Here is a 26,676-nt window from a genome sequence, read left to right as displayed (position 1 = left end):
ATTTATAGTTTTGAGTTCGAATTTTTATCCCTCCTTCCCACCCTCCCCTCTCCCCTCCCTGAGGCAATAAGCAATCAGATGTGAGTTATACATGTACAATTATGTAAAACATTACCATATTAGTCATTTTGTACAAGAAAACTTGAATACAAGAAAAAAATGAAAGAAAGTGAAAAATATCATGCTTCAGTCTGTTCCATCAACATCAGTTCTTTCTTTGGAGGTAGATAGTATATTTTCATCAATTGTCCTTTGGGATTGTCTTGGATCATTGTATTGTTGAAAATAGTTAAGTCATTCACAGTTCTTCATCAAACAATATCACTGTCTCTGTGCACAATGTTCTCTTGGTTCTGCTCACTTCACTGTGTATGAGTTCATAAAAGTTGTTCCAGGCCTTTCTGAAATCATCTTGCTTGCCAATTCTTTTTTCTTTCTTTTTTTCTTTCTTTCTTTTTCTTCCTTCCTTCCTTTCTTTCTTTATTTTTTTGTGGGGCAATGAGGATTAAGTGACTTGCCCAGGGTCACACAGGTAGTAAGTCTCAAGTGTCTGAGACTGGATTTGAACTCAGGTCCTCCTGAATCCAGGGCCAGTGCTTTATCTACTGAGCCACCTAGCTGCCCCCTTGCCATTTCTTATAGTGGCAACTTAGGTGTGGGGAGGACTGGGAAAGACTTCTGCAGACCATGGAATCTGAACTGAGTATTGAAGGATATTAGGTAATCTGAGAGGTGAGAGGAAGAGCATTCTAGGCAGAGGGTACAGCCAATGTAAAGTCACAGAGAACAGAGATGGTGTGCTATGTGTGAGGAAGGACAAATGGAGGCCAGTGAGACTAGATGGAGAAGAGGAGGTGAGTAATGTATAAAAAGCCTGGAAAGGTGGCAAGGGGTTCGGTTGTGAAATACATTTGGGTAAATGTGCCTACCTGTGGCTCAGATCCAGCCTAAAAAGTTAGAAGCTGTGTTTATTTAGAAGGTAATCTGTGAAAAAATGTTTTCCCACTTGTCACTTGGGCCTGTTACAGAGAGTAGGTAATGAAGCAAATGCTCCGTTACTAAAGTTAACAACCCTGCCAAGCGCTGATGAAATGCCAACATTGGCAAGGCCAGTTTGTCTCATTCCATCATTCAAAGCAACCAGACAGTGAGGGGTTGGAAGAAGGCTTTGCGACATTGGCAGTTCTGACCAAGTGCGTGGAGCTGGGGTGGTTTCGGCTGAAATGGAGCCCACTTGTAAAAACAGAGATGGGCAAACAGGTCCTTACCTAGTTTAAGAAAGGAGGATTTTATTTTTTACTCTCAATAAATTCAACAAAAATGTGCCCTCTCTGTACGGCACTTAAAGTCATTGGGAAAAGTTAATTAGTTGACTCTGGCTCAATGGCATCGAGAGGGCTTTTGGTTTGGCTTGGTAAAAGCAGCTCTCTAGGTGAGTTGGGCTTTTGCATCTGTTGGGATCCAAGGGAACATTTCTTTGTGAATGCTGGCCAGCTGGCAGCCATACATCCAGGAGTGGGAACGTGCTGTGCCACTCACTATGAAGCAGGGACACGGTGAAATTGCAGCTTCAGGCCTTTTAACACAAACATAGAATTGTTCACAGGCTTAAGTTTTGACTTTATTAAAATAAAGGCATCCATTAGGTCTCTGACAGCCGCAAACAAAAATTGTGGGAATGTTTCCTATATAAAATGCATGTGTATTTATGTATACACATATGCATGTATGTTTATATTTATGGATATGTACACATATGTGTACATATATATAATGTATGTATAAATACACCATTTTTAAAAAGTCATTTTTCTCCCATATTCTTGCTTGAATATCCTTACTCTAGGAAGAATCTATGTTCCATTTCCCCCTAATTTATGTATTTATGTATTTTTTTTTCAGTGAGGCAATTGGGGTTAAGTGACTTTCCCAGGGTCACACAGCCAGTAAGTGTTAAGTGTCTGAGGCCAGATTTGAACTCAGGTACTCCTGACTCCAGGGCCGGTGCTCTATCCACTGCGCCACCTAGCTGCCCCTAATTTATGTATTTAAAAGATAATATGAGAATGCCTTTGTCCTTTTTATCCTCATTTTCTGCCTCCTTAAATTACCTTGCAGTTACTTATTGGTGCAAATGTATTCTCCCCTCTTCCCCCAAGTAGACTGTAAGCTGCTAAAAGGCAGGGATTTATTTTTAGGTTGTCATTGTATCAAAACATAGTAGATACTTAATGCAGGCTAACTGAATAGTGAAACAAGGGGTTATAATGGATAATAGACAACTGAACATATAGTCCAATGAATGTCACCTCAGGATCCTAATAATTGAACAGAATTGAAATCAACTCTTTCAATTACTTCTCTAATATATTGATTGGTCATTGGCCATTCCTTAGAGACCCAGTAGCTGTTTCTCTTTACCTTTCCTTATTTGTGGTTTATGTCATATTCCATATCTAGATTTGGCATATTTGGAAGAAGTAAAATAAAATAGTAACTATAATGTCTTTGTGACTCTGACTTATACTTTTCTGTTTCCTTCATTTCTAACGGTGGCTGGTTTAAAGGGAACAGCAGTTGATCACTTGGGGATATTTTCAAGAGAGGACCTTTTTTTTTTTTTTTAAGTGAGTCAATTGGGGTTAAGTGACTTGCCCAGGGTCACACAACTAGTAAGTGTTAAGTGTCTGAGGCCGGATTTGAACTCAGGTATTTCTGACTCCAGGGCCGGTGCACTATCCACTGCACCACCTAGCTGCCCCCAAGAGAGGACCTTTTTATATAGGAATTGGACTAAATGACCTCTGAAGAACTTCCAACACCAAGGTTCTGGATGGTTATGTCACTTAGGGGTTAAATGTTTTAAAAAGTGACTCTCATGCAGATAGCATTCTAAGTTTTAGGATCTGTGTATGTGTATGTATGCACACGTATATACGCATACATGCATGCACATGCATGTGTACATCCATATGTACATGATATATATATACACATGTGTATATGCGCATAGATGTATGCAAATATTATACATACATATGTTGTATTAGATGGCTCTGCTGAAGTCCTTTCCAACTCTCAGATTATGTGATTCTATTAACTCAGTCCAACCCACATTTGAAAACATATCTTTGTCGTTGTTCATTCGTTTTCAGTCATTTCTGACTCTTCATGACCCCATTTGGGGTTTTCTTGGCAAAGATACTGGAGTGGTTTGCCATCTCCTTCTCCAGCTCATTTTACATATGAGGAAACTGAGAGAAACAGGGTGAAGTGACTTGCCCAGGGTCATATAGCTATTAAGTGTCTGAGGCCAGATTTGAATTCAGGTCTTCCTGACTCTAGGCCCAACACTCTACCTACTGCACCACCTAGCTGCCCAAAAACCACATCTATCTATGCACAAACCCTAAGTAAACAACCATTCAAGCATTGACTTGAAGACTCCCCTAGGTGGAGAATGAGGGCACCTAGGAGCCATCTCCAGTTTTCCTGATGTATATCTCACCACTGGACCCAGATGGCTCTGGAGGAAAGAGTGAGGTTGGTAACCTTGCACAGCACTTCCTCACTTCAATACAATTCTTTCCAAGTCATGACATCACCCCAATGCCTCGGTCCTCTTGGGGAATGAAGGACAAACAAAAATAGATGGAGAAGTACTAAGTGACAGTCATTTTTTAATATGATTTCTCGAGTGTTTTAAGGATGAGAGGCAACATAATGAGGAATGTAGAGAGGTAACCTGAAAGCCAGGAAGACCTGGGGCTCGAATCCACAGATATCTACTGCCTATGTCCCCCCAGATGACTCACTTAAAATCCGAGTACCCCTAGACAACTTTCTAAGGATATAAGTTTTACAACAGTTGCCAATTTGAAGTGATGGAGGGAGTTTCCTTACCAACATAGCCTGTAACAGAGAGTCCATGTCTTTACTCTAGCTGTCCCCTGGTATAAAGGCTCTTCACTCTCACCGCTACTTGCTACTCCTGGATTCCTTCAAGATTCACCTCAAATTAGGGGGCATCTAGGTGGCATATTGGGTAAAGCACCAGCCCTGGATTCAAGAGGACCTGAGTTCAAATCTGACCTCAGACACTTGACACTTACTAGCTGTGTAACCCTGGGCAAGTCACTTAACCCTCATTGCCCTGCAAAAAAAAAGAAAAAAAAAGAATCACCTCAAATTCCACCTTCTACAGGGAGCCGGATACACCCCCTTTGTCTAGTGCCTTTCCTCTGAGATTACCTCCCATTTACAAGACATAAACATATATTTCATATATGTTAAATATATGCACATATTATATGCATATAATTATTTGCATGTTTTCTCTCTCATTAGAATGTAAAATCCTTGATGGCAGGGATAAGTTTTTTGCCTTTCTTTGTATTCTCACTACTTAGCACAGTGCTTGGCACTTAGCAAATGTGTGGGGACTAAAATAAATAAAATTTCCTAAGGATGCTATTTCACTGCAGAATAAATGCCTGTTGACTGACTGGCTGACTGACTACCAATATATATACATATATATATATATATATATATGTGTGTGTGTGTATATATATATATATGTATATATATGTGTATATATGTGTGTGTGTATATATATACATATATATATGTGTGTATATATATATGTGTATATATATATATATATATCCACACACACACACACACACACACACACACACACACACAATATCTTTGCTAGTTCTTACAAAGTCAGTCTGATGGACAAGCAAACCTGCACATTGGTCCAGTTGTTCTTAAGCAAGTAGGGGAAAGTAATAGAGAAAAGTCCCCAAAGCTCTCACCGCCATATTCTAAAACCCAGGAAAGCATCAACATTCTATGGGGGTACACCTCAGCCAATCCCGGATATTACTGCAGGGTATTCTAGAGTATGGGAAATTTCACTCTAACCCTAAATGATTTGGTTAGTTCCTGTTAGATGATTTTCAAAAAGCTGGGCTTAAAGTTGATTGAAATATCTTTCCTCTCAAGCCTGACCAGATTTAGCAGCCTTTTCGGGCCCAGTGGCTGAATGAAACCCATTCTTGAAAGTCACCTTTGTATAAATGGTGATGGACAAGCTCACTCTGAAACCTTTATCTTCAGACTAGTTTCACTGGTAGCATGGTAGACTTGTAGCTCAGTAAATATCTGAGGACAATTCTAATTTAAGGCAGATGGAGACCACTTGTAGGTTAGATAGCAAGGGGACCTGGCAACAAAAGATTGCTCTCATAGAGACTAGTCCTCCATTATGCTGCAGCAGTGGCCTCTAGGGCAGCTAGATGGTGCAATTGATAGAGTCCTGGACTGGGAGTTAGGAAGACTTGAGTTCAGATCCATCCTTAGACACTAGTTGTGTGACCCCCGTGTAAATCACTTAATCTTTACCCCAACACTAAAATGTGGATAATAATAACTCCTACCTCCCAGGTTTATTGTGAAGAACAAATGATATAATCTTTGTAAAGTACTTAGGATAGCACCTGGCACATTGTAGATACTATATTAGTAAATAATAGCTAAATATTAGCTATTGTTATTATATTCAGATGAATAAATGCATGAGAGACAAAGGGCCTGGATCCCCTCATGACATGCAGAAGTCATCAAAGTGACTTGACAAATCCTGATTTCCCAATCTTCCCTTTTCAGTGCCTCCCTGAGGAGTTTGGTTGATTCCACTGGATGTTAAAGGTACATGTTTCCCATATGGAGAATGGCAGCCAGGGTTGCTAATGGTTCAATTAGGATTGAGGGTCCAGTTTTGGAAGGAACTTCTGAGGCCATCTGGTCCAATGCTCTGTTGACTATTTACAGATGAGGAAACTGAGGGTAATGAAGGTTCAATGATTCAGTCAGTTGGTTAACATTTATTAACTATCTATGATGTGTCAGGCATTGTACTAAGTATTGGGGATGCATAGAAAGGTGAAAGACAGTCCTTGCTGTCAAGGAGCAATTAGACTAAGGAGGGAGACAACATATAAACAACTACGGACAAACCAGATATATACAGGAGTAATTAACAGAAAGTACTAGAATTAAAGGCAATCAGGAAAGGCTTCCTGTAGAAAATGGGATTTTAGCTGGGACTTGAAGAAAGAACAAGGTTGTGAAACCCAGATCCTCTGTGGTTTTCAGATAATATACAAGGTGGCTTAAGTAACCTGCTGAGGCACAATGATCACCACAGAAATCTGCATGGGATGGTGGTGCCTACAAACTCAGCATTCTGTTGTTTGTGTGAACATATCCTGACTGAGGAATTAATCCCCTTCCCCTCAGGCATCTTAAGAGAAGTTTATTGTGTGATTAAACAACACAGGAAGAGGAATTCCTGTGCTCCAGCAATTAGCATGTTTGTGGAAAGACATTTTTGTTGGTGATGTACATAATACACTTTATTGGTTACTCAACCTAGCTTTATGCTCATCGTTATTAATTTTTTTGCCCATCAGTTAAAAGCAGACAGCACTGCTTCTCTCTGTCTCTGTCTCTCCCTCTCCCCTTCTCCCCTTCCCCTCTCCTCCTCTCTCATCACCATCAAATCACAAGATGTTACAGTTAGATCTGGAAAAGACTTCTGAGATCATCTGGTCCAATCCCATCATGCAAACATTTGAAGAAACTCAGGTTTAGGGAGGTCAAGTTACTTGTTCAAGGTCACATAGTCAATAAACATCAGAGGCAGGATTTGAACTCAAGTTTTATCCAGCTTGTATTCCTAGGACTGGGCTGGAGACCTTCTTCCTCAGCACCCTCCACATCACTGTCTTTTTCCTTCCCATTTCCTTTCCAGTATTGTCTTCCTTCCTTAGATTGTAAGCTCCCTGAGGGCAGGTTCTGTCTTTCTTTTTCACATTTGTGTCCTGAGCACTTAGCATAGCATCTGGCATATGGTAGATGCTTAATTAGTGTTTACTGACCAACTGATTATGATACTAGAACTCTCTTCATTCTACTGCGAAGGTCAATGCCTGACACCTTCTTTCCTTCATTTTCCATATCTAACAAGTGAACACATTTCTGGCCCCTTCAAATATTTTATATGCCCCCCAAAGTAAATCTGTTCACTAGGGATATATGTATATCTCTGCCAGTTCTTTAAAATAAAATCAAAAGGTCAGTTATAAGCTTTACTTTGATAATAATAGCTGGTCTGTATAGCTCTCTTTAAAGGACTCAAATGGTTATATATACATTTTCTCATTTGGTCTTCACAAAAGTCTTGCAAAGTAGGTATTACAAGTATTAATCTCCCTATTTTACATGTGAGAAAACTGAGGCTTGAGGAAGCTATGTCACTTATCCATGGCCACACAACTGAAAAACACAGAATCTGGATCAGAATCAGGAAGACTCAGGTCTTCCAAGGCTCCAAGCTCTGTCTATTGCACCACCCTGTACTTTTTTGTGCCTATGAGCTCATAAAAGGAACTTCAGATCATACATATAAAATTGGAAGGGACCATGGAAGCTATCTAGCCAAGGTCCTCATTTTGCATATGGGGAAACTGAGGCCCAAACAGGAAAAGTGCTTTCTCCAAGGTCACACAGGTAAGCAATTCAAGTCCTTTGACTCCAGAATGTGTCCTTGCCACTATACCAACCTATCACTATATTTAAAAAAAACCAAAAAACCCCAAAAAACAAAAGAAAATTATTGAATGATACCAAAATTTATTGACTGATACCATTTTAAGCTATCCATTTAATTATTACTTTGCTAAATGTTTAATTCACCTGCTTTTCTGATTATATTTATATCTTCACCATGCTTTTTATACTATGTCTCACATATGTCATTGATAGCAAGATGCCGCCAACTCTTTAAATTCACCATGTCATTTCCATTGGCCAATGAGTCATGTGCAATTGAGTCTTCTGACATTTTTGATTCATTGTCATATAGTGTTGCTGGTAATGATGAGGTGAAGGGGATGCTGACATTTGAAAGATGAACCTTTTGAAACAAAGAGAAACATGAGATGACCAAAACACATGCAACTCAGAATAATCTTTTATTCAATTCTGGACTCAGTTAATTATTCATCTGTAGCACCTATCCAGCATTTATGTACTGACTAGCCCATGGGCTATCCATTGAAGAAGAAGGTCAACTCTGTCTTGGAACAATTCTGGTAGTTAGGATTGATAAATAAACACATTCTAGTGAAGTCATAGGGATGCTTATGAGATAAAATGTATTAGAATGTAATATAGAGATAACACAGTTTAAGAATCTAAACATAGAAACAGCAAAATCTTATAAGATCCATGACATTTTCTCACTATGGCTTAATCCGTTCTCCCTTTAAAACTACAAAATTGTACAGCTGTGTCATGTCAAATTGGAGAAGTGTTCAATAAGTTCTGACTATTTTCTCTGGATTTAAACAGGTGAAATCTTTTGTTTTTATGTGAACTAGTCTGATTCTTTTTTCAAACAATCTATCTGCATATCATGACATAGGCATTCTTTACACCCTTGGTTTTTTCTATGTGAATTATTAGGTTGATCTCTCTTGAGTGATTAGATCTCACTAAAGAAATCTTGTATTATTCCAAGCCTTGAGGCAATGTCAGCTGCAAACAGGAGTGTCTAGAGAACTACTTCCAACAACAGTAGAGGATCTCTCTTTTATTTGGATTTTTCACAGGAAATCTCCCATGATGCTGATGAAGAATTTTGGCAAGCCAACATCTCTATTTATGCCTTAGTTGATATCGATAGACCTTAATGGAAAAAATTGCACATTTAAGTCATGGTGGAGTAATACTGGCATTTCTATCAGTTTAGGACCAGAGCTATCAAACAAAATGAATCATCCCTCCCCAAACTACTAGATCACAAAGCTAGCAATGGTCTGAATTGGGATTTGAACCCTGGTTGCCTTGAATACAAAGCCAGTCAACTATTCACAACAACCATATGGACTCTACCCAGGCATGCTATTTGATGGAAACTACATGTCTATCAATTTCTCTACTTTAGGACGTTGCATGTTAGCACCACCAGACTTTTAATAACACTGGGTTGATAACTCATGTTTGTGTTTACTTGGACTACAATATTTCTTTCATTCAATTCTCTGCAGGAAAACTAATATAGAGAGGTACACAAATGTCCATAACTGAACATCCTGTAAAAAAAAGTCATCTTATCCTCTCCCTTAATATCCAACTATTCTTTTCTACTTGATTTTTTTCTTGGTTTCTTATGACATACAAACACACCTGCAGTTTATGGAGAGAGCCCAAGCATTGTTAGCACTGAGATTAGTGCCCTGCTCTATTACTCAGCCCTCTAAATCTTTTGTTGTTTCATCCTATATTTATTGGAAAAGGTCACAGTTATTTTTAGGAGTTCTTATCTCCTGCCAGATGATTTAGAGATGACCCTCCACATTAAGTCTATAGCAAACTTGAATATTTAGAATGGACATTTTTATAATCTAGTATTTTGCAGCTTTGGAATAGTCAATGTGCTTGGGAGAGGCAGTGTTGCGTAGTGGTTGGAGAGCTGGCCTTGGACCAAGGAAGACCTGGGCTGAAGTCATGCCTCCCATACATATTGGTTGTTTGACCTGGGGCAAGTGCCTTGACTTCTTAGTATCCTAGGCAACTCTCTAGGACTATGAGTCTCAGGGAAGTTACTGACCTGATTGGCAGAGAATGTTTTCTCATCTGGGAATTCCCTAGACTAGTGACATCCAGAGATCCAGTCCCGATTCCCTTATAAAATACACAGTGTGATTTAGTGAGCAGGTGTTAAATGTATAAAGTTCAAATTATTACACTTAAAAATGGTATTCAAAGGTCCTGATCTCTTGTGTATGTGTTTCCAGAAGGAAAGAAGCCAGAGATGGAATTAGATTAGACCTCTTCCTTTAGAACAGGGTATTTGCTAGGGCAAAAAGAACATGTTATCACAAATCAGTCTGGCCAGAGTAACTCAATGGAACTGCCTCAGGGATGTACAAAAAGACTCTTCTGTTATAAGTAGTTAAAAGGGATACTCTTTCTGGCAGCAACTGGATTCCAAATGACACCTGGACTGAAGGTTTACGGAGGTAAATGGGAGTGAGAACTATTCTGCCTTCAGGCACACATCATGGATTTAACAAAAAGGGAAGACTGATGTCAATAGCACAGCTCTGCCCCTACCTGCTTTGATTTTCCATAATTTTGCACTAAAATTCTCTGGACTTTCTTTGATATATTAAATTTGTCAGGTGAGTGATGGAGGAAAGGGAAAAATGGAAAACCCACTATATCAAAAGCTAATAATTCTTCAAAATAAAGTTTCTATATAATTAAGGTTTTCACCAATTCCCAAACTAACATAGGTTAACCTCAGCTGTGCTTTTGATGTGGGTATTCAAGAGGGCATACTTACCCTTTCTGGTCCAGCATCAGAAATGCAACTAACAACATCATCACCCTTGCTAGATCTGTCACCAGTCCTCCAGAGCCTTATAGTCACACCCTTTACTCAGGAAGCTGTCTAGTCAGAATGGGACCATTTTGCCCATCCTACCTCTACCTCCCCACCAAGCTTCATGGTTTGTGTCAAGATTCTGGGGATGGGGCAGCTAGGTGGCGCAGTGGATAGAGCACTGGCCCTGGAGTCAGGAGTACCTGGGTTCAAATCCGGCCTCAGACACGTAACACTTACTAGCTGTGTGACCCTGGGCAAGTCACTTAACCCCAATTGCCTCACTAAAAAAAAAAAAAAAAAAAAAGATTCTGGGGATCATTGGGAAATCAACTGTCTATATCAGTAGTAAATGTAGCTTGTCTCTACCCCACCTCCATAGTAAAAGTCAGGCCCAACCCTTCCCTAATCACTAGTCCTCTCCTTCTTCCCTTTCCATAGTATCCTCTGAGAAGCTTTCCCTATTGTTGTACACTGTCCAGATTGCTGAATCTAGAGTCAAAAGACCTATATTTGAATCTGTTCCCTGTCACTTAAAACCTATACGACCTTATGCAAGTTATATGACTTCTTTGGGCCTCAATTTCCTTGTGTAATGAGGGTGGTTGGACTGGAAGAGCTCCAAGGTGCTTTATGGTTCTCCAACTATGAATGGAGATAGAATATAGGCTTTTGGAGGGTAGAGACTGCATCAGTTTTCTATTTGTAACCCCAGTTTTATGTTTCTAACCTAGCATAGTGCTGCACACATAGTTTAAGAAGTACTCCCTGGTTAATTGGTTAATGATCCTAAGGAAGGAAGAAGAGAGAAGGAAAGAAAGAAGTTAGGCACGTGAAAAGCTCTGGACTAAATGTTGGAGCTACAGATAGAAAATTAGAGAGGGTCTATTCTCAAGGAGCTCACTTTCTAATGGCAGAAAGGAACACATAAAGCAAGTTTCTGCTGCAAGTCAGATGGAAAGGTCACAGAAAAGCAGATGTCAATGCATCTTCTTTAATGTCATTTCCAATTATGAAAACTACATACACTTTTTCTATTTAATTATTCTGAAGGGTCAAGGACTTTGTTGGTGAGGACTATCACCTCTAGGTGATAGCTGACAGTTGGTATGGATGGCTGGCCCCTTCTCCAGGGATTGCTTCCCTAGATGAAGATTACAAAGGGTGAACTAGAAGAGGAGACAGACATGAGACATGTTGTGGAGATGGAAACAACAAGACTTGGTAAATGATTGGTGAGGAACAGGGAGGAAGAGTGTAGAGTCAAGAATGATAGTGATTATAGAAGCAATATATTTATGTTTACATATATACATATGTATGTACATATGCATTTAGTACATATATTCAGGGAGAGCAGCACCTTTGCCAACAGGCTGCAGCTTGCCACCTTTGATTGGCTCCACAGAAGTATCTGCTGAATCCACCCACATCAAAGTGTTGATTATACCTTTCTTTGAAGAGAAGCAATATCCTGTCATCTGTTTGATTTTGCATCTTTTCTACTCCACTACCTTCCAAAGCTGCATAACATATGTTTATTTTAAAGGCAAAAAATGAATTATAATTTTGTGTTGAAAATATTTGAGAACCCTACAACTTCCTTTGAAACCAATGAAGATACCCTGGATAGCTGAAAAATGGAGGTTGGGGCTAAGTATCATAGGTCCAGTAGTACCCAAAGCAGACTTGGACAGTTTGCAATAATTATTCATGGTCATGGTGGTAGCTACTTTCCTGAGATCTTCACATTCTTTTTCTTGCTTTTCTTTCATTCCTGTTGGCATATGTTGCATTTAGACCATAAGGTGTAATGGAGTGCTCTTTAATATTTCAATTTCTCTGTACATCAAACATGTTAGGCTATGATTTTTATACTAAATGTACATATCAGACAGCCTACCTACAGATTCTCGCCCTTGATGTAGAAAGATGGCTTTGATCTTCAATAACCACTTTTCCAAACCACATGACACTTCTCTGATATGTTTGCAAGACTCAGAACTTTCTCAGAAAGTTGAAGATTTCTTTCTAATAGTAGCAATAGATATAGAAAAAATGGCAGTTCTTCTACATCTCCCCTTTTCCCCCAGGCCCCTATTGAGCCATGTTGGCCAATGGACAGCAATGTTTCTTTTGGCTGCTTCTAGCAAGTTTCCAAATGGATAAGGTCTTGTGATTTCATTGGTAGAGGGAATTCCCAGGAAAAGGAATTCTCATTGCTAATGTAGATCAGTACCTTGTCTGTAGTCTTAAAGAGTTGCCTAGAACAATGAGAAATTGAGTGACTTGCTCATGGTCACATATCTAGCATATGTCAGATCCCAAGCTGATTATTCACTAAGTCATGTTGACTTAGCCATGTTAACACATTCAGTTTATCTCAGAGAAAGGACTTGAACCCAGGTCTTTCTGGCTCTCTAGTTTTTAATGAAAACTGCTAATTGAGATGAGAAAATCTTAATTAATTAATCACATTCACATAGCACATCAATGCTTACTAAGAAGTTTCCTGGTAAGAACCCTATGTAGTAAGAGAAACAGATGTTATCACCCCAAAATTACAGATGGGGAAACTGAGACTCATAGAAGCTAAGGGATTTGCACAGGTTTATGTGGTTGTTTAAAATCAATTCATCTAATTCCAAGTGTATACTGTACTCAATTCCCTACTCTAAATGAGGGTGGACATCTAAAAATAAACAGCCAGAATGACTAATGAATCTATAGATGTGTTTATCCACTGGGCACCAAAGAAATGGTATCTATCCAGTCACTTTCTTTTGGCTAATTTCTAATTGGTTATTTAAAACGTTTGCTTACCCTAAATTCATGTACTCAGAAAGAACATTAGCTTCCTTTGTTTAGTCATTAATTAGCATATGTATGCTCTGTCCTTTGTTTTGAAATCAGTTGATTATAAGTAGGTAAAGTCCCTCTGGGCAAAAGTCATCTCTTCTTTTTGAATCCAGAATCCAACTGTTAGAGAAAATAAGAATCACATCCAAGTAACAATTTCTATTCCTCATTGCACTGGTTATATAGTAATAGGTTACAATCAATACTGCAGGATGTGATATCAAGTGCTTTCAGAAATCAAGATAAGAGATGATTTTTGTCCAAAGTTCAGGAAGATCTCTAGCCTCAGACTAGTCATGTGATCCTGGAACAAGTCACTTAACCTCTAGCTGCCTCGGTTTCTTCATGTGTACAATGGGAATGATAAGAGCACCTACTCCCAGGATTGTTGCGAGGATACAGCTCTTTGTAAATGTTAGGGCATAATATGAACGTTAGCTGTTATTAATGTTAATGGTATTCTTCTTCTTCTTAACAAAGAGAACGGAATGGACACAGTTGAGGTCCTCATCTACTTTTGCCCAGATGGCTACAATACCCTCCTTATTGGTTTCCCTGCCTTCTGGCTCCCTTCACCAATCCATCCTCTATAAAGCTGCCAAATTAATTTTCCTAAAGCACAGGCCTTGTCACATCATTCCCCTCCTCACAGAATTGCAGTGGTTCCCTTTTGCTTTTAGGGCTAAACATACACTCCTTTGTTTGGCCTTTAAAGCCCTTTACATCATAGCCCCAACCTATGTTTCCAGCATTATTATTCAGAACTCCTCTGTGAGCACACTAAGGTTCAGCCAAGTTGGCTTTTTAGTTGTTCCTGACACATAATATTCTATCACCTGGTGCTCCTCCCTGCCTGGGATAGTCTCTCCCCTTATTTCTGCCCCAGGATCCCTCTTTTGCTTTATAACTTAGCACAAGCCCCACCTTAGACATGAAGCCTTTCCTGATCCTCTAGCTACTAGTGTCCTCCTACCCCAAATTTCTTCACAACTTATCTTGTTTTTACTTATATATGCCCCTGTTGTCTCACCCAGTAGAATACCATCTCTTCAAGGACAGAAATGGTTTTGCTTTTGTCTTTGTATAGCCCGTACCCAAGACTATACCTGGCAAATAATAAATGCTTCATGAATTGACCTCGTTCTCAGAATATAGAAAGCATCTAGAAAAGTGGAATCATTGAATACTAACCATAATAATGTCAGTGTGAGGTAACTGATAACTTGTGAAGACTTAAGGATAGTTTCTGAATCAGAGAGGGAAGCTAGGTAGCACAATGAATAGTGTACCAGGCCTGAAGTCAGGAAGATTTATTTTCCTGTCTTGAAATCTGACCTCAGATACTTACTAGCTATATGGCCCTAGGCAAATCACTTAACTCCATTTTCCTCAGCTTCCTCAAGCATAAAATGAGCTAGAGAAGGAAATGGCAAAGCACTCTAGTATCTTTGCCAAGAAAACGACAAATAAGGTCACGAAGATTTGGACACGACTGAAAAAAAAAATGACTGAACAACAAAACAATAACTGAATCAGACATCAAAGATACTCTCTCCTCTATGGATATTCATGACTATTGTCTTCTGATTCTTCTCTTTTCTATCAGACTCATCTTTCTCAATCTTCTTTGCTGGCTCATACTCCCCTATTAGAATTGAAGGCACCATCATCTCAGTTTCTTAGGTTCAGAAACTATTTGTCATCCTCTACTTCTCTCTCACCCAATATCAGCTATCAGATTTTGTCATTTTTTTTCTCTTTAACCACTCTCATATATGTCACATGAACTGTTACAATAGCCTTCTTTTTTTTTTTTTTAGATAGGCATTTGGGGTTGAGTGACTTGCCCAGGGTCACACAGCTAGTAAGTGTTAAGTGTCTGAGGCCGGATTTGAACTCAGGTACTCCTGACTCCAGGGCCGGTGCTCTATCCACTGTGCTACCTAGCTGCCCCTACAATAGCCTTCTAATTGGTCTTTGCACCTCAAGGCTCTCTCCACCCCAATTCATCTTCCACTCAGCTACCAAGGTGATTTTTCATTCTCACTCTCAATAGATTCCAGAGGCCCTTATTGCCTGTAGAATCAAATATTACTCCTTTATCTGACATGTAAAAATCTTCACCTCTTTTCCCCTTCCTATCTTTCCAACTTTCTTCCATTCTAGCCCCCTCCATGCACTCTATGATCCAGTGCCTGCATCAAAGAAGGTGCTGTGTTCTATGAGCAAAGCAGACTCGCGGTAGTTCAAAAGAAACATGAGATCTGCAAATTTAGAACCCTCTCTACTTTAAATGCTCATATGGACTATTTGTGCCTTATCATTGCTAGAGCTTTCCAAGCTCATATTGGTCTGATCAGCCACAGTCAGACATACTGTATCTTGACTCCAACAAACATAGTAATGTCATTTTGGTCCTCTTTGAGCACAAGGGAAAACAACCAACCAGAAGATGGGGAAAGAAGACAGAATGGGAGAGTGAGAGCATTCAAACTGTTCCTGCTGCTCCAACAAAAATGGGAAAAGAAAACAATCCTAGAAGAGGGTTTCAGACATCCTATACATGACTTCCTTAGTACATCCTATCTAGGTAGGCCCCATATAACTGCCTTCTTCATTCTTTGAAGCTCTATACAGGCTCTCTGAGGATAAAAAACAAAGGATATCTGATAGTAATACTCATTTTTAGGGACAGGTCAATCTAACTCTAGTGACAACAGAAGGTCTTCTCCACAATTCAGTCATATGACTTATCCTATGACGTATCGTTTTGTGTAAGACTCAGAAGAAATCTAGGAGAAAAAGAGGGAAGTTTATAGAACTAGGTTTTAATCAATAATGATAATAACAGCTACATTTACAAGACACTTTCTCCATAAGTATTATCACCTTAAGGAAGCTGAGATCCAGGGAGGTAACTTGCCCCAAATCACACAACCAGTAAAAGTCAAAGGCTGGGTGAACCTGGGACTGGAGCCTGAGTCCAAAATTCTTTCCAATATATTATGTTGACATATTAGGGTTAGTATAGTTTGTTGAAAATTGTACTGGATTTGAAATCAGAAGACCAATGTTAAAATTTCAGCTCAAACAATTACTAGCTACATTATCTTGGGTAAATCACTTTATATTCTTGGGTCTCATCTTCCTTAAAGTGGGTATTATACTACTTCCATTAGCTTACTTCTCCCCATTGACATGGGGAAGTGCTTTGTAAACCTTAAATCACTTCATACAAATGGTTTATAATTATTATTGCCAGGGGTAGTTAGGCAAGCTAGCTCTGTGTAGCCAAGGATGTGGGTGGCATTATAGGATGCTACTTGCTTATACTGAGAGCAAAGAAGTAGAGAGAAAATAAAATATATTAAGAGAAACTCATAGGGGCCACAGGCCGTGGGAAACTTCTGACCTGACAAAAAAGTTAACTACCTTTTATTGACATGGATTAGATGGAATAAATGTAGTCTGAAGCCTTTGTGACCTGTACCATCATGTTCTCAATATGGGCCATCAGATGCTACAAGAACAAGATAACGTGACAGCTCAATGCTGATGTATTTTAAATGTGAGTTGGGCCCTTCCTGATGCCAATCTGGTTGTTGACATCAGTTGTTAGGGGGAAGGCACCATGATTTAAGCCCTGTACGAAGGAAATATGATCACTTCCTCACCATTTGTGTGAGGTTGTTTGTGGCATTGGTTTTCCTAATGTTGCATAGCCATCATTTAAACTTTCCCAAGGGAAAGACTAATGTGGCAATACCAAATCAGTCTTTGGAAGAATGACTGTTGTGATGAAAAGTTGATGCTGCCTCTTTTTCAAGAGCCAGTATGGCTAATTTAATGTTTTTGCTAGTTTCTTTAAGCTTTTCTTTCCAATATGGTGGAAAGGAGCCATGCCTTAGGTGATACAGGTCACCCTAAAGGATATAAAAGCACAAAGTCCCAGAGCTGTTCCAAAACATGAGGTAGCACTGATTAACAGTACTCAATTAGCTACTCTGTGCATGCCCAAACCACCCACAAACTAGACAGATCACTGGGAATAGGAATGTTGGCTTTGGTTTATGGAGTGCAGCATTTGAAGGATAAATCATCTTAATGGTGAGAGTCGGCTGATATGAGAGTAAAGGATAAGCAAGAAAATCTATTTAGATGTTGAAATTGAAATTTTGACTCCTTGGTTTGCCATTAAGATAATGTCCAAGTTCCCAGTGTAATGGAGCCAGGAAATTCAACATATGCATGGAGATGGAAAATAGGCTAGGAGTTCACAAGGTCTCCCAGTTCTAATCCCAGATCTACCCTTGGTCATGCATTATATGGTATTATAGTGACAAAACCTTTTTCTATATCTCTTTAAGGTTTAGAAAATACTTTTTTACAAGAACCATATGAAGTAGTGCAAATATTTTATTCTCATGTTACAAATAGGAACTCAAGGAAGTGAAGCAACTTGCTCAAAGTCATATAGCTATGAGTGACAAAAGTAGGACTTAAACCCAGGTTTTCTGATTCAAAGTTTAGTGTTTCTTTCTTTGTGCATGAGATATAACAATAGATAGATGACAGAAAGAGAGATGAGGAAGAGGGAGAGAGAGAGAGAAGGAGGGAGGGACGGGGAGGGGGGGAGAGAGAGAGAGAGAGAGAGAGAGAGAGAGAGAGAGAGAGAGAGAGAAAGAGGGAGGGAGGATAGAGAGATGATGATGGATGGAGAATTTATTAAGTACTTACTATGTGCCAGACACTGTACTAAATGCTGGGGACACAAATAGAGGCAAGCAAGACAATCCCTGATCTCAAGGAGCTTATGTTCTAGTGGGGGAAGATAACACATAAAGGGAGGGAGGGGAGCTGGGGAAGGACCAGATTTGGTGTAGAAATGGCCATGAAATAGAGAGGTCCTGACAAAATGTAGTAAAAAGCTCTCACCTATAAGAGTCAGGGGACTCAGGGACAGAGTGCAAGATTCTGGTGGGAGCGAGATGGCTGGAAGGCAGCTAGCATCATGGGAGGATTGCCAGGAAATTCTGTGGAGAGCCTGGTTCCTGACAAGATAGGACAAAATGGTGAGCACTACACTTGGAATGTGGAAACTAAGATACTAATTCACTCCATATGTGACATAAGGAAAGTCACTTCACCACCCTGGCTCCCACTTTCCCTTTATATGAAATGCAAGAGCTGGTTTACATATTTTGTTCAACGTCCCTTCAAGTTCAAAAGTTTTAAGATTTTAGAGTAACCTTTTAGTACATCTAATCTTTGTTTTTCCTCTGTGACCCATGCTTTTAGGAATCACAACTTATTTTAAAGGTTTATAAGATATTAAGTGGCTTTTCCAAAAAGACAGTTTTCAGACAGGAAAGGCTAATAAAAAATTATGATGAAGTGCTTGGTAAGTAGAGAATTGTATGCAAAGGTAAAGTAATTACAGCTGAGGACCAGCAACCCAACTCAAGCATTTGAAGTATGGTAGGATTAGCAGACCGTTGGCCTGCACTGTCAAAGGATGAAGTCATAAATCAGACAACCCTTTTGTTTTGTCTTGGTGTATCATAATGAATGAATGAACAGATGAATAATTGGATGGATGGAAAACCATTTATTAAGTAGTGTGCTAAGTACAGATACAAATAAAATCAAGATAGCCTATGTTTTCAAGGAGTTCACATTCTAAGAAAGGAGGGTGCGATGGCAAAACAAATGGTAATCTATCTTCTTTAATATCATTTTCATTGACAAGACTATATCTATTTCTTTTTTGGATCATTGGACAGTACTAAAGACTTTCGGGATGCAGATTTTTTTCCAGTCATATTTAGTAGTAGTTGTTTCCAGGGATGAAAGTTACCAGGTCATATCTTGACAAGGGGAGATTACTTCCTTGGTTAATGGCTGCCAAACTGGGCTGAAAGGAACACTGATAGTGTGGGGGCCTGCTCTTCCTGAGACTTTGGGGCCCATAGTCCTGGGCCATCAAGTTCAAGGCTAGGTGGCACAGTGGATAGAGTTAAGAGTCCTGAGTTCAGGAAGTCCTGAGTTCAAATCCCATTTCAAATACATAGTACCCGTGCTATTCTAAGCAAATCAGGGATCCTGCCTGCCTCAGTTTCTTTATCTGTAAAATGGGGATAACAATAGTCCCTACTTCACAGGGTTGTTGTGAGGATCAAAGCAGATAACAAATGTAAACCACTTTCCAAACATTAAATGCTATCTATTGTTATGATTAAGGTCTGAAGGGAGGTGGTGATGGTGTAGGAAAGGTGTGATTTTCTTGGCACATGCTGCCTTCTGTCTACATTAGTTCCTTCCCTCTACAGTTATCCCTCTTTTAGCTTTTATATATCTTGGAAACTTCTTGAGGGCAGGAATTTCCTTTTGCCTTTCTTTGTATCTCCAGGGACACAACAGGTGCTTAATAAATGCTAGTTGACAAATTTACTATATGACCTTAGATAAGTAATTTTTCTGGTTCTCAGGTTCCTCATTTGTAAAGTGATGGATTGGAGCAGATAACCTTTAAAGTCTCTTCTAAGAATTACATGAACTGATACAAAGTGAAGTAAGCAGAACCATGAGAACACTGTACACAGTAACAACAATATTGTTCAATGAAGGTCTGTGAATGACTTAGCTATTCTCAGCAATACAATGATCAATACAATACAATCCCAAAGGACTCATGAGAAAAATCTCATCTGCCTCCAGAGAAAGAACTAATATCTAAATTTAGACTATTTTCTTTCTTTCTTTTCTTTTCCTTTCCTTCTTTCTTTCTTTCCTTGAGTCTCCTTGTACAAAATGACTAATGTGGAAATGTTTTACATAATTGTATACATATAACCCATATCAGATTGCTTACTATCTCAGGGAGAGGAGGAGGGGGAGAAAGAGGGAGGGATAGCATTTGGAAGTCAAAATTTAAAAATAAACACTAAATGTTAAAAATTAAACCATTTAAAATTTTGATTTTACATGTAATTGGGGGAAAGATAAAATATTATTTTTTAAAGAAAATTTTCATGGTTTTATTGTATAATGAGGCACTGGAACATCTGAACAAATCAAGATCTGGGCTGCACACGCAGCTACTGCTTTCTCCTTCGTTTCTTTGGGTTACTAGAGCAACTTGTTAGTACATTAAAACAAAAAGACAACCTTTTGCATTACTTAGTCTTTCTAAGGCATTCGCTGGTACAACACAAACTTCTCCTGTCATATGTGGCTAGTCTAACGTCCAAATATCACACACAACACATTCAAATAGTGATGCCACTACCACCACACCGTGGTGGTATCCACCCAATGTGGCCTTGTGGGCTTGTGTATGATATTTGGAGTGTTCTGAGGGGCTGGGGGGAGAGGAAGTGTGAATAATATCCGGAAGAAGAGAGAGAAGGAAACAGTGTGGGTGCCTTGGGAAGATAAAGTTCAGCCGAATTGTGCAGTGCTAGCCTGAACATGTTATTAGTGCACACCCAAGCATCATTGATGTTCTTTAATAGAAATATCTGGTGGAATCCCATGATGGGGGTCTTCATCAGCCTTTAGCTGCCCCACCACCATACTGAGTATACAGCTGTCAGGGGTGGGCTGGTGGTCCTGAGCTATGATGCTGTGCTGGATTTTCTGAAAAGGAAGGCTAGACAATTTCTCCACAATGGCTGCTTTGCCTTGGAATTGCTGCCCTTCCCATGCAAGGCAAGAGGCATCAATATATGTTGCTCCTAATTGGGTTCTGTCATTATCAAATAACTGGTAGTAATGTTGTACAAAGCTGGATCCAAATTGCTCCCAAATCGCCTTGTCTCCCATTCTGTATCCTCACCTAGCAGCAGAAACCTACAGGCTGGTATGATGGCAGCAGCGGTGGCAGCAACAGAGTGCAGTCCCGGACCCAATAAAATATTATTAAAAAAACAAGAAAATCTCTTATAACTTTAGTCTATGACCTTCATTTTGGTCATTTCTCTGGAAAGTATTTTGGAAAGTTTCTGGCTGGCTCTAAGTAAACAGTGCCACCTGCTTACTCTTCATAAACACAACTCATCTCTTAGTTACCAGTTTTCACAGGTGTCCAAAAAGGGGGTTAAAATGACACCTATTCCATTCTTTCTTTACCCTCAGGTAAAAGGCCAAACCTGAAAGTCTATATCAATACCACAGGTGACTCCATTCTCATGAAGTTTCTTCGTCCAGATCTGAACACCAAGCTAGAAGGTTTTGTCTTGGGATATGGCAGCAACTCGCAATCCAATCAATACTTCCCGTTGCCCGCAGAAGGGAAGTCATCTGAGGCGGAAGTTGGTAAGACCATTGGCATTTGGAGGTGGAAGTGAAGGCAGGTAGAGGGGTAATGGTAATGATCTAATTTGAAAACCATAAAATCAAGTAACGTTTAAAAGAAATCTGGGGGGCAGCTAGGTGACACAGTGGATAAAGCACTGGCCCTGGATTCAGGAGGACCTGAGTTCAAATCCAGCCTCAGACACTTGACACTTACTAGCTGTGTGACTCTAGGCAAGTCACTTAAGCCTTATTGCCCCGCTAAAAAAAAAAGAAAGAAAGAAAAAGAAAGAAAGAAAGAAAAAGAAAAGAAAAGAAATCTGGCTAGTACAGAAACAATGATCGTATAAATAGACCATATTCATGACCATCATGGTTGTTTATAGGTTCATAAACAAATAAATAAATAAAATGTAAACAAAACAAGTGAGGTGCACAGAACACTGGATCACTTGGTTTTGATTCCTGCCTCCAACACCTGCTGGTATGACTGACTATGGGGAAAAGTGCCTTAATTTCTTCAGCTAAAAAATGGGTATAAATACTTATGCTAGAGGCAGCTAGGTGGCACAGTGGATAGAGTGCTGGGCCTAGAGTCAGGAAGTCTCATGTTCTTGAGTTCAAATCTGGGCTCAGACATTTACTAACTGCGTGACCCTGGGCAAGTCACTTAATCCTGTTTGCCTCAGTCTCCTCATCTATAAAATGACCTGGAAAAGAAAATGCAAACCACACCAATACCTTTACCAAGAAAACCCCAACTGGAATCATGGAAAGTTGAACACAACTAAAAAACGACTGACAACTTATAGGGTTGTTGTTGGCCAAGTGCCTTATAAACTTCAAAAGGCTTTGAAGATATGAGCTAATACCTACACCATATTTATGTGAGCAGTTTTCTCCATTGCATTTTTTTCTTCATCCCCTCTCAATAGAAGTTGGCAGACTTAATTAGTAAGTTTCTTTTCATTAGAAGCTACAGTATTATCAGTGTGGTAAGAGGATGGTCTTCCAAAGTGCTCCTTCATGTAGGCTAAACTAATTATTTTCCTTAAAAAATGTATTGAAATCTGGAGACTTAAACAAGACTCAAGGTTTGAGCAGTTGATCCAGCTTTCTACATTAACTGTCTGGTTGTCTGTAGTTGGGTAGTAAATATTTAAAGACCTGTCAGTCCAAACAGTAAGCTACCAAGAGGCCAAACAGTAAGCTACCAAAAAACAAAACAAAACAAAACAAACAAACAAACAAATAAACAAAAACCAGGGCACAAGGTGCTCCATCTTCTCCCTTCAGCTTGTTTGGTGGATCATCATGGCCAACACAATCAGGAAAACTTTGCTCAGCTGAATATTCTTTCCCTGCTCTGAATGTCTTTCCTCTGTCAAGGCTAAGTGAACCTCCTTTTTGCCACATGTTCTACAAGTGTCTCATTTCATTCCAATCTTGAACCAGAAATACCAGACCAGACTGGGTCAGGCCTGGACTGTTAGATCATAGAATTGTTCATTTTCTTTAAAAAATCTCATTTAAACCATTAAATTCCAAGATAAGTCAACCTCAGTACTCTATACAGTGAAAAGTGTTTTCCAGATAAAACTGCTTAAAAACTCATTTTTATTTCACAAAAGAAATATTAATTGTGAATACTTTCAGTTGGTTTCCAAATACTCTAGATTTGGCAACGTTTTCCTTGATCTTCAGTAGTTTAAGAGAACATTAACTGAAGCGGTAGAATAAAATTTACTTCTATGAAAGGTAAATTCAACTCTTTTAATGACAACTTTGGCTTGTTGACAATGACCATTAAGGACATGTCACTCTTGACTTTTGGCCCAGTTTTCCAAGTAGGATACTTTCATTGCACTTCAAACATCAAACAAGTAAAAGTTATGTCGTTAAAATAGGGGTTTAGGCTCACTTTTACACAGGAGGTTAGCTGTGCAACAGCTTGAATATAGCTTACAGAAATAAATGTTGTCTAAGATTTAGGTACCCTGAACAAATACAACCAATGTAAACTTGGCACGAATATGCTCTACAGGATTTGAAAGTTTGCAAATGTTTCCTGTAGCAATCACACCTTATTCTGACTAGCAACAGGATACTGGTAGATTATCCAAAACACACAAGGTGAAAACATAGGTCATATGACTTGCTCTCTCTTGGACATTATGAGTAATTTTTTGGTTTCTATTAATTTGTACTATGTCAAAAATGTTATATGAATATTATTAATCTTTAAATGATTGCTTGAAAACACTAAGAATTAGGTAACATACTCAGGTTTTACATAGTCCCATGTAGGACCTGTATTCAGACAAATATAGTATTATATTCAAGCAAATAAATTATATTCAAGTAAATAAACAATAAGGTATGTTATTTTCCTGGACACCCTATATCACAATGTTAGTAGTTTAAATGTTCGTGAAAAATCTATTTAAAAATATTTTCTAACCAAAACGTCTACATTTTAAAACTCTTTAACAATTTTAATGATCAAAGGATTTTATTAGCTTTTCCAAATAATATTCAAAACAGAACTGCATTTATCCCAAACCAATTTTTTTATTAACTAAACCATATACCAGCCCCTAAAATATATTAAAAATAGAAAGGTATCAGCTATATTCTAGTGGAAAAAAAGTATAGTGTTTGGAGTCAGAAGACATACTTTAGGTTTGAAATCCACTTCAAATATATAGTAGTAGTGTGATCCTGGAAATAATAACTTTACCCCTTAGAGGGCAGCTATGTGGCTCAGTGGATAAAGCAGTGGGCTTAGAATCAGGAAGACTCATTTTCATGAGTTCAAGTAAAGTCTCAGACATGCACTAGGTGTGTGACTTTGGGCAAGTCACTACCCTGTTTGCCTCAGTTCATAATCAGTCTGTAAATGAGCTGGAGGAGGAAATGGTGAACCATTCCAGTATCTTTGCCAAGAAAACCCCAAAATAGGATCTCAAAGAGGAAGACAGGACTGAACAAAAACAAAACAAAACACCAAGTGTGATCCTGGATATAGTAATTTTACCTGTTGGAGCGTCAGTTCCTCCTTCTAAACTGGAGATAATAATACTGGTACATAGTAGGCATTTAATAAATGCTTCTTATATCCCCAGCACAGTGTCTGGCCCAAAGGAAACAAACAGAAGCAAGCAAGATAAGCTTTGCCTTCTAAGAGCTTACATTCTAATGGGAGAGGGCAATAACACATAAAAGGGAGTTGGGGAGGGGGGTAGCCCCACTGAAGCATGGTGTGAAGTGGAGGTCTGAGCAGGAGCAGGAGCTTGAGGTCACTTTCTAGATTTAAAAGCCATCTTTTTTTAGGACTAACCCACTTATAAGTATTTTCAAACGCTTTCACATTAACTGCTACATTATAATACACTGGCACTGCTAACTTACCAATAGGACATGAATTTAAAGTTGTTTCTACCCTAGATAATCACTTCATTTACACACCAGACTGCCAACTCCTTCCTCCCCCCAACTAATGGCCACATTTTAGAAACAGCTGGCCTCCATTTGGGATATCACCTTTAGCTGTGAATGAAACTCATCAAGTTTAATTGGCCCATGCAACCCTCACCAACTGAACCAACCCCAGATAACCAGCTGCACCCCAAGGTTTTAGCCTGCCTTGGATTACCATCACACTTTCAGTAGCTACTTTTAATGAGGCTTTCCTGAGAGAGCTAACAACAGGAGTATGAAAATACAACAGCAGCAAAAGCCCACTCTTTCTGGAGGCCAAACAGTAAGTTATTGTGCTCTCTGATTCTTTAGCTTTCCAAATTCCCAACCCCTCTTTGCTATATTATATCTCTGTTTTCTCGCTCCTTTGACTGTTTTTACTGTTCCTGTTACTCAGTAATATTGCTTTATTTACAAGTCATAGTGGTGAGCAGCATAGCAGCTAGTCACTTTTATGTAGTATTTTAAGTATGCCAAGTGCTTTACAAACATTACCTGACTTGAATCCCACAGCAACTCTATGAGGTAAGTGCTATTGTTAGGGTCAGAAACCTCAAAGAATTATTTACCTTCAGCCTCTTTCCTTCCTATGTACTTAAGACCAAATTCTGTGGCCACCATTACCACCTTCCTAAAAGTAAAAAGAAAGAACTGATAAATAGAAGTTTGTGTGTGTGTATGTATATGTATACACATACATGTATATGTATATACATATATGTATATGCATACATATATGTATATGTATGTGTGTATATACATATATGTATATATAAATAAAACTACTTTTATGTATATACATTGTTGAAAATTAAATAATTTTTAATCTTTCTCCTATAATAAAAAAATTAATAATAAACAGATCAGAGAAATCCATAATATCTCGTACAATTTGTTTCCATACCTGTCCTTCTAGGAACAAATCAGATCAGGGAACGTGATGTCTCTCTTACAGGAAAAAACAGATCAAAGACAGACAGAAAAAAACATAATACCAATTTATTTTGTCCCAAGAAGAAACATGATTATGTGGAGACCCCTTTCAAAAGGGGCACAGAGACTCCTTCTTTCTGAGAGTATATAAGGGGATTTTTTTGTACGCTGGTTATAGAGTGTTTTCAGTTTCAATAGCATGATACAAAATCAACCCAGAAGCAAAAGCAATTTAACAATTTCAGTTACAACAAGTATGGAGGAAATATAGAAGCAACATGATAAGATTACAGGATTCCAAAAAGGAGTTTGGCAAGGATGAGGATGTCCAGATGTCCCCATAAGATAGGGACTTACCATCTGGAAAAAAAAAGTCACCAGGTAGGGACTTTTATCTGCTAACTATCTGGGGTTCAGTTTGGAGTTCAATTGGAGGACATTTTGCCCCTATTAACCCAGGCTTTCATAAAAAATACTTTTGGATAACAAGGCACCTCTATCAAATCCAGGTGATCCATACATTCATCATAACATACACACACATATACATATGTGTGTAACTGTATTTGTGTCTAATATAGATATATAGATATTTGTGTCTAATGGCAGCCATCTCTAGGACAGGGACAGGGAGTGAAGAAAAAAAA

At 38.9% G+C, this 26,676-nt stretch overlaps 1 protein-coding gene and 1 pseudogene across 1 annotated transcript in view; one reads left to right on the top strand and one right to left on the bottom strand.

The window, feature by feature from the left end:
* Nucleotides 1-26,676, top strand: part of LOC122747036 (ABI family member 3 binding protein) — a 313,537-nt gene that overhangs the window by 70,872 nt on the left and 215,989 nt on the right. The window contains 1 exon segment of the mRNA XM_043993253.1: nucleotides 21,458-21,637. Coding sequence (XP_043849188.1) covers nucleotides 21,458-21,637 — 180 coding nt within the window.
* Nucleotides 1,128-21,145, bottom strand: LOC122746081 (annotated as a pseudogene).

Source organism: Dromiciops gliroides, chromosome 3 (genome assembly GCF_019393635.1).
Source record: "Dromiciops gliroides isolate mDroGli1 chromosome 3, mDroGli1.pri, whole genome shotgun sequence".
Lineage (NCBI taxonomy): Eukaryota > Metazoa > Chordata > Mammalia > Microbiotheria > Microbiotheriidae > Dromiciops > Dromiciops gliroides.
The sequence above is the reverse complement of the archived record's forward strand: the minus strand, read 5'-3'. Positions and strand labels throughout refer to the sequence as shown.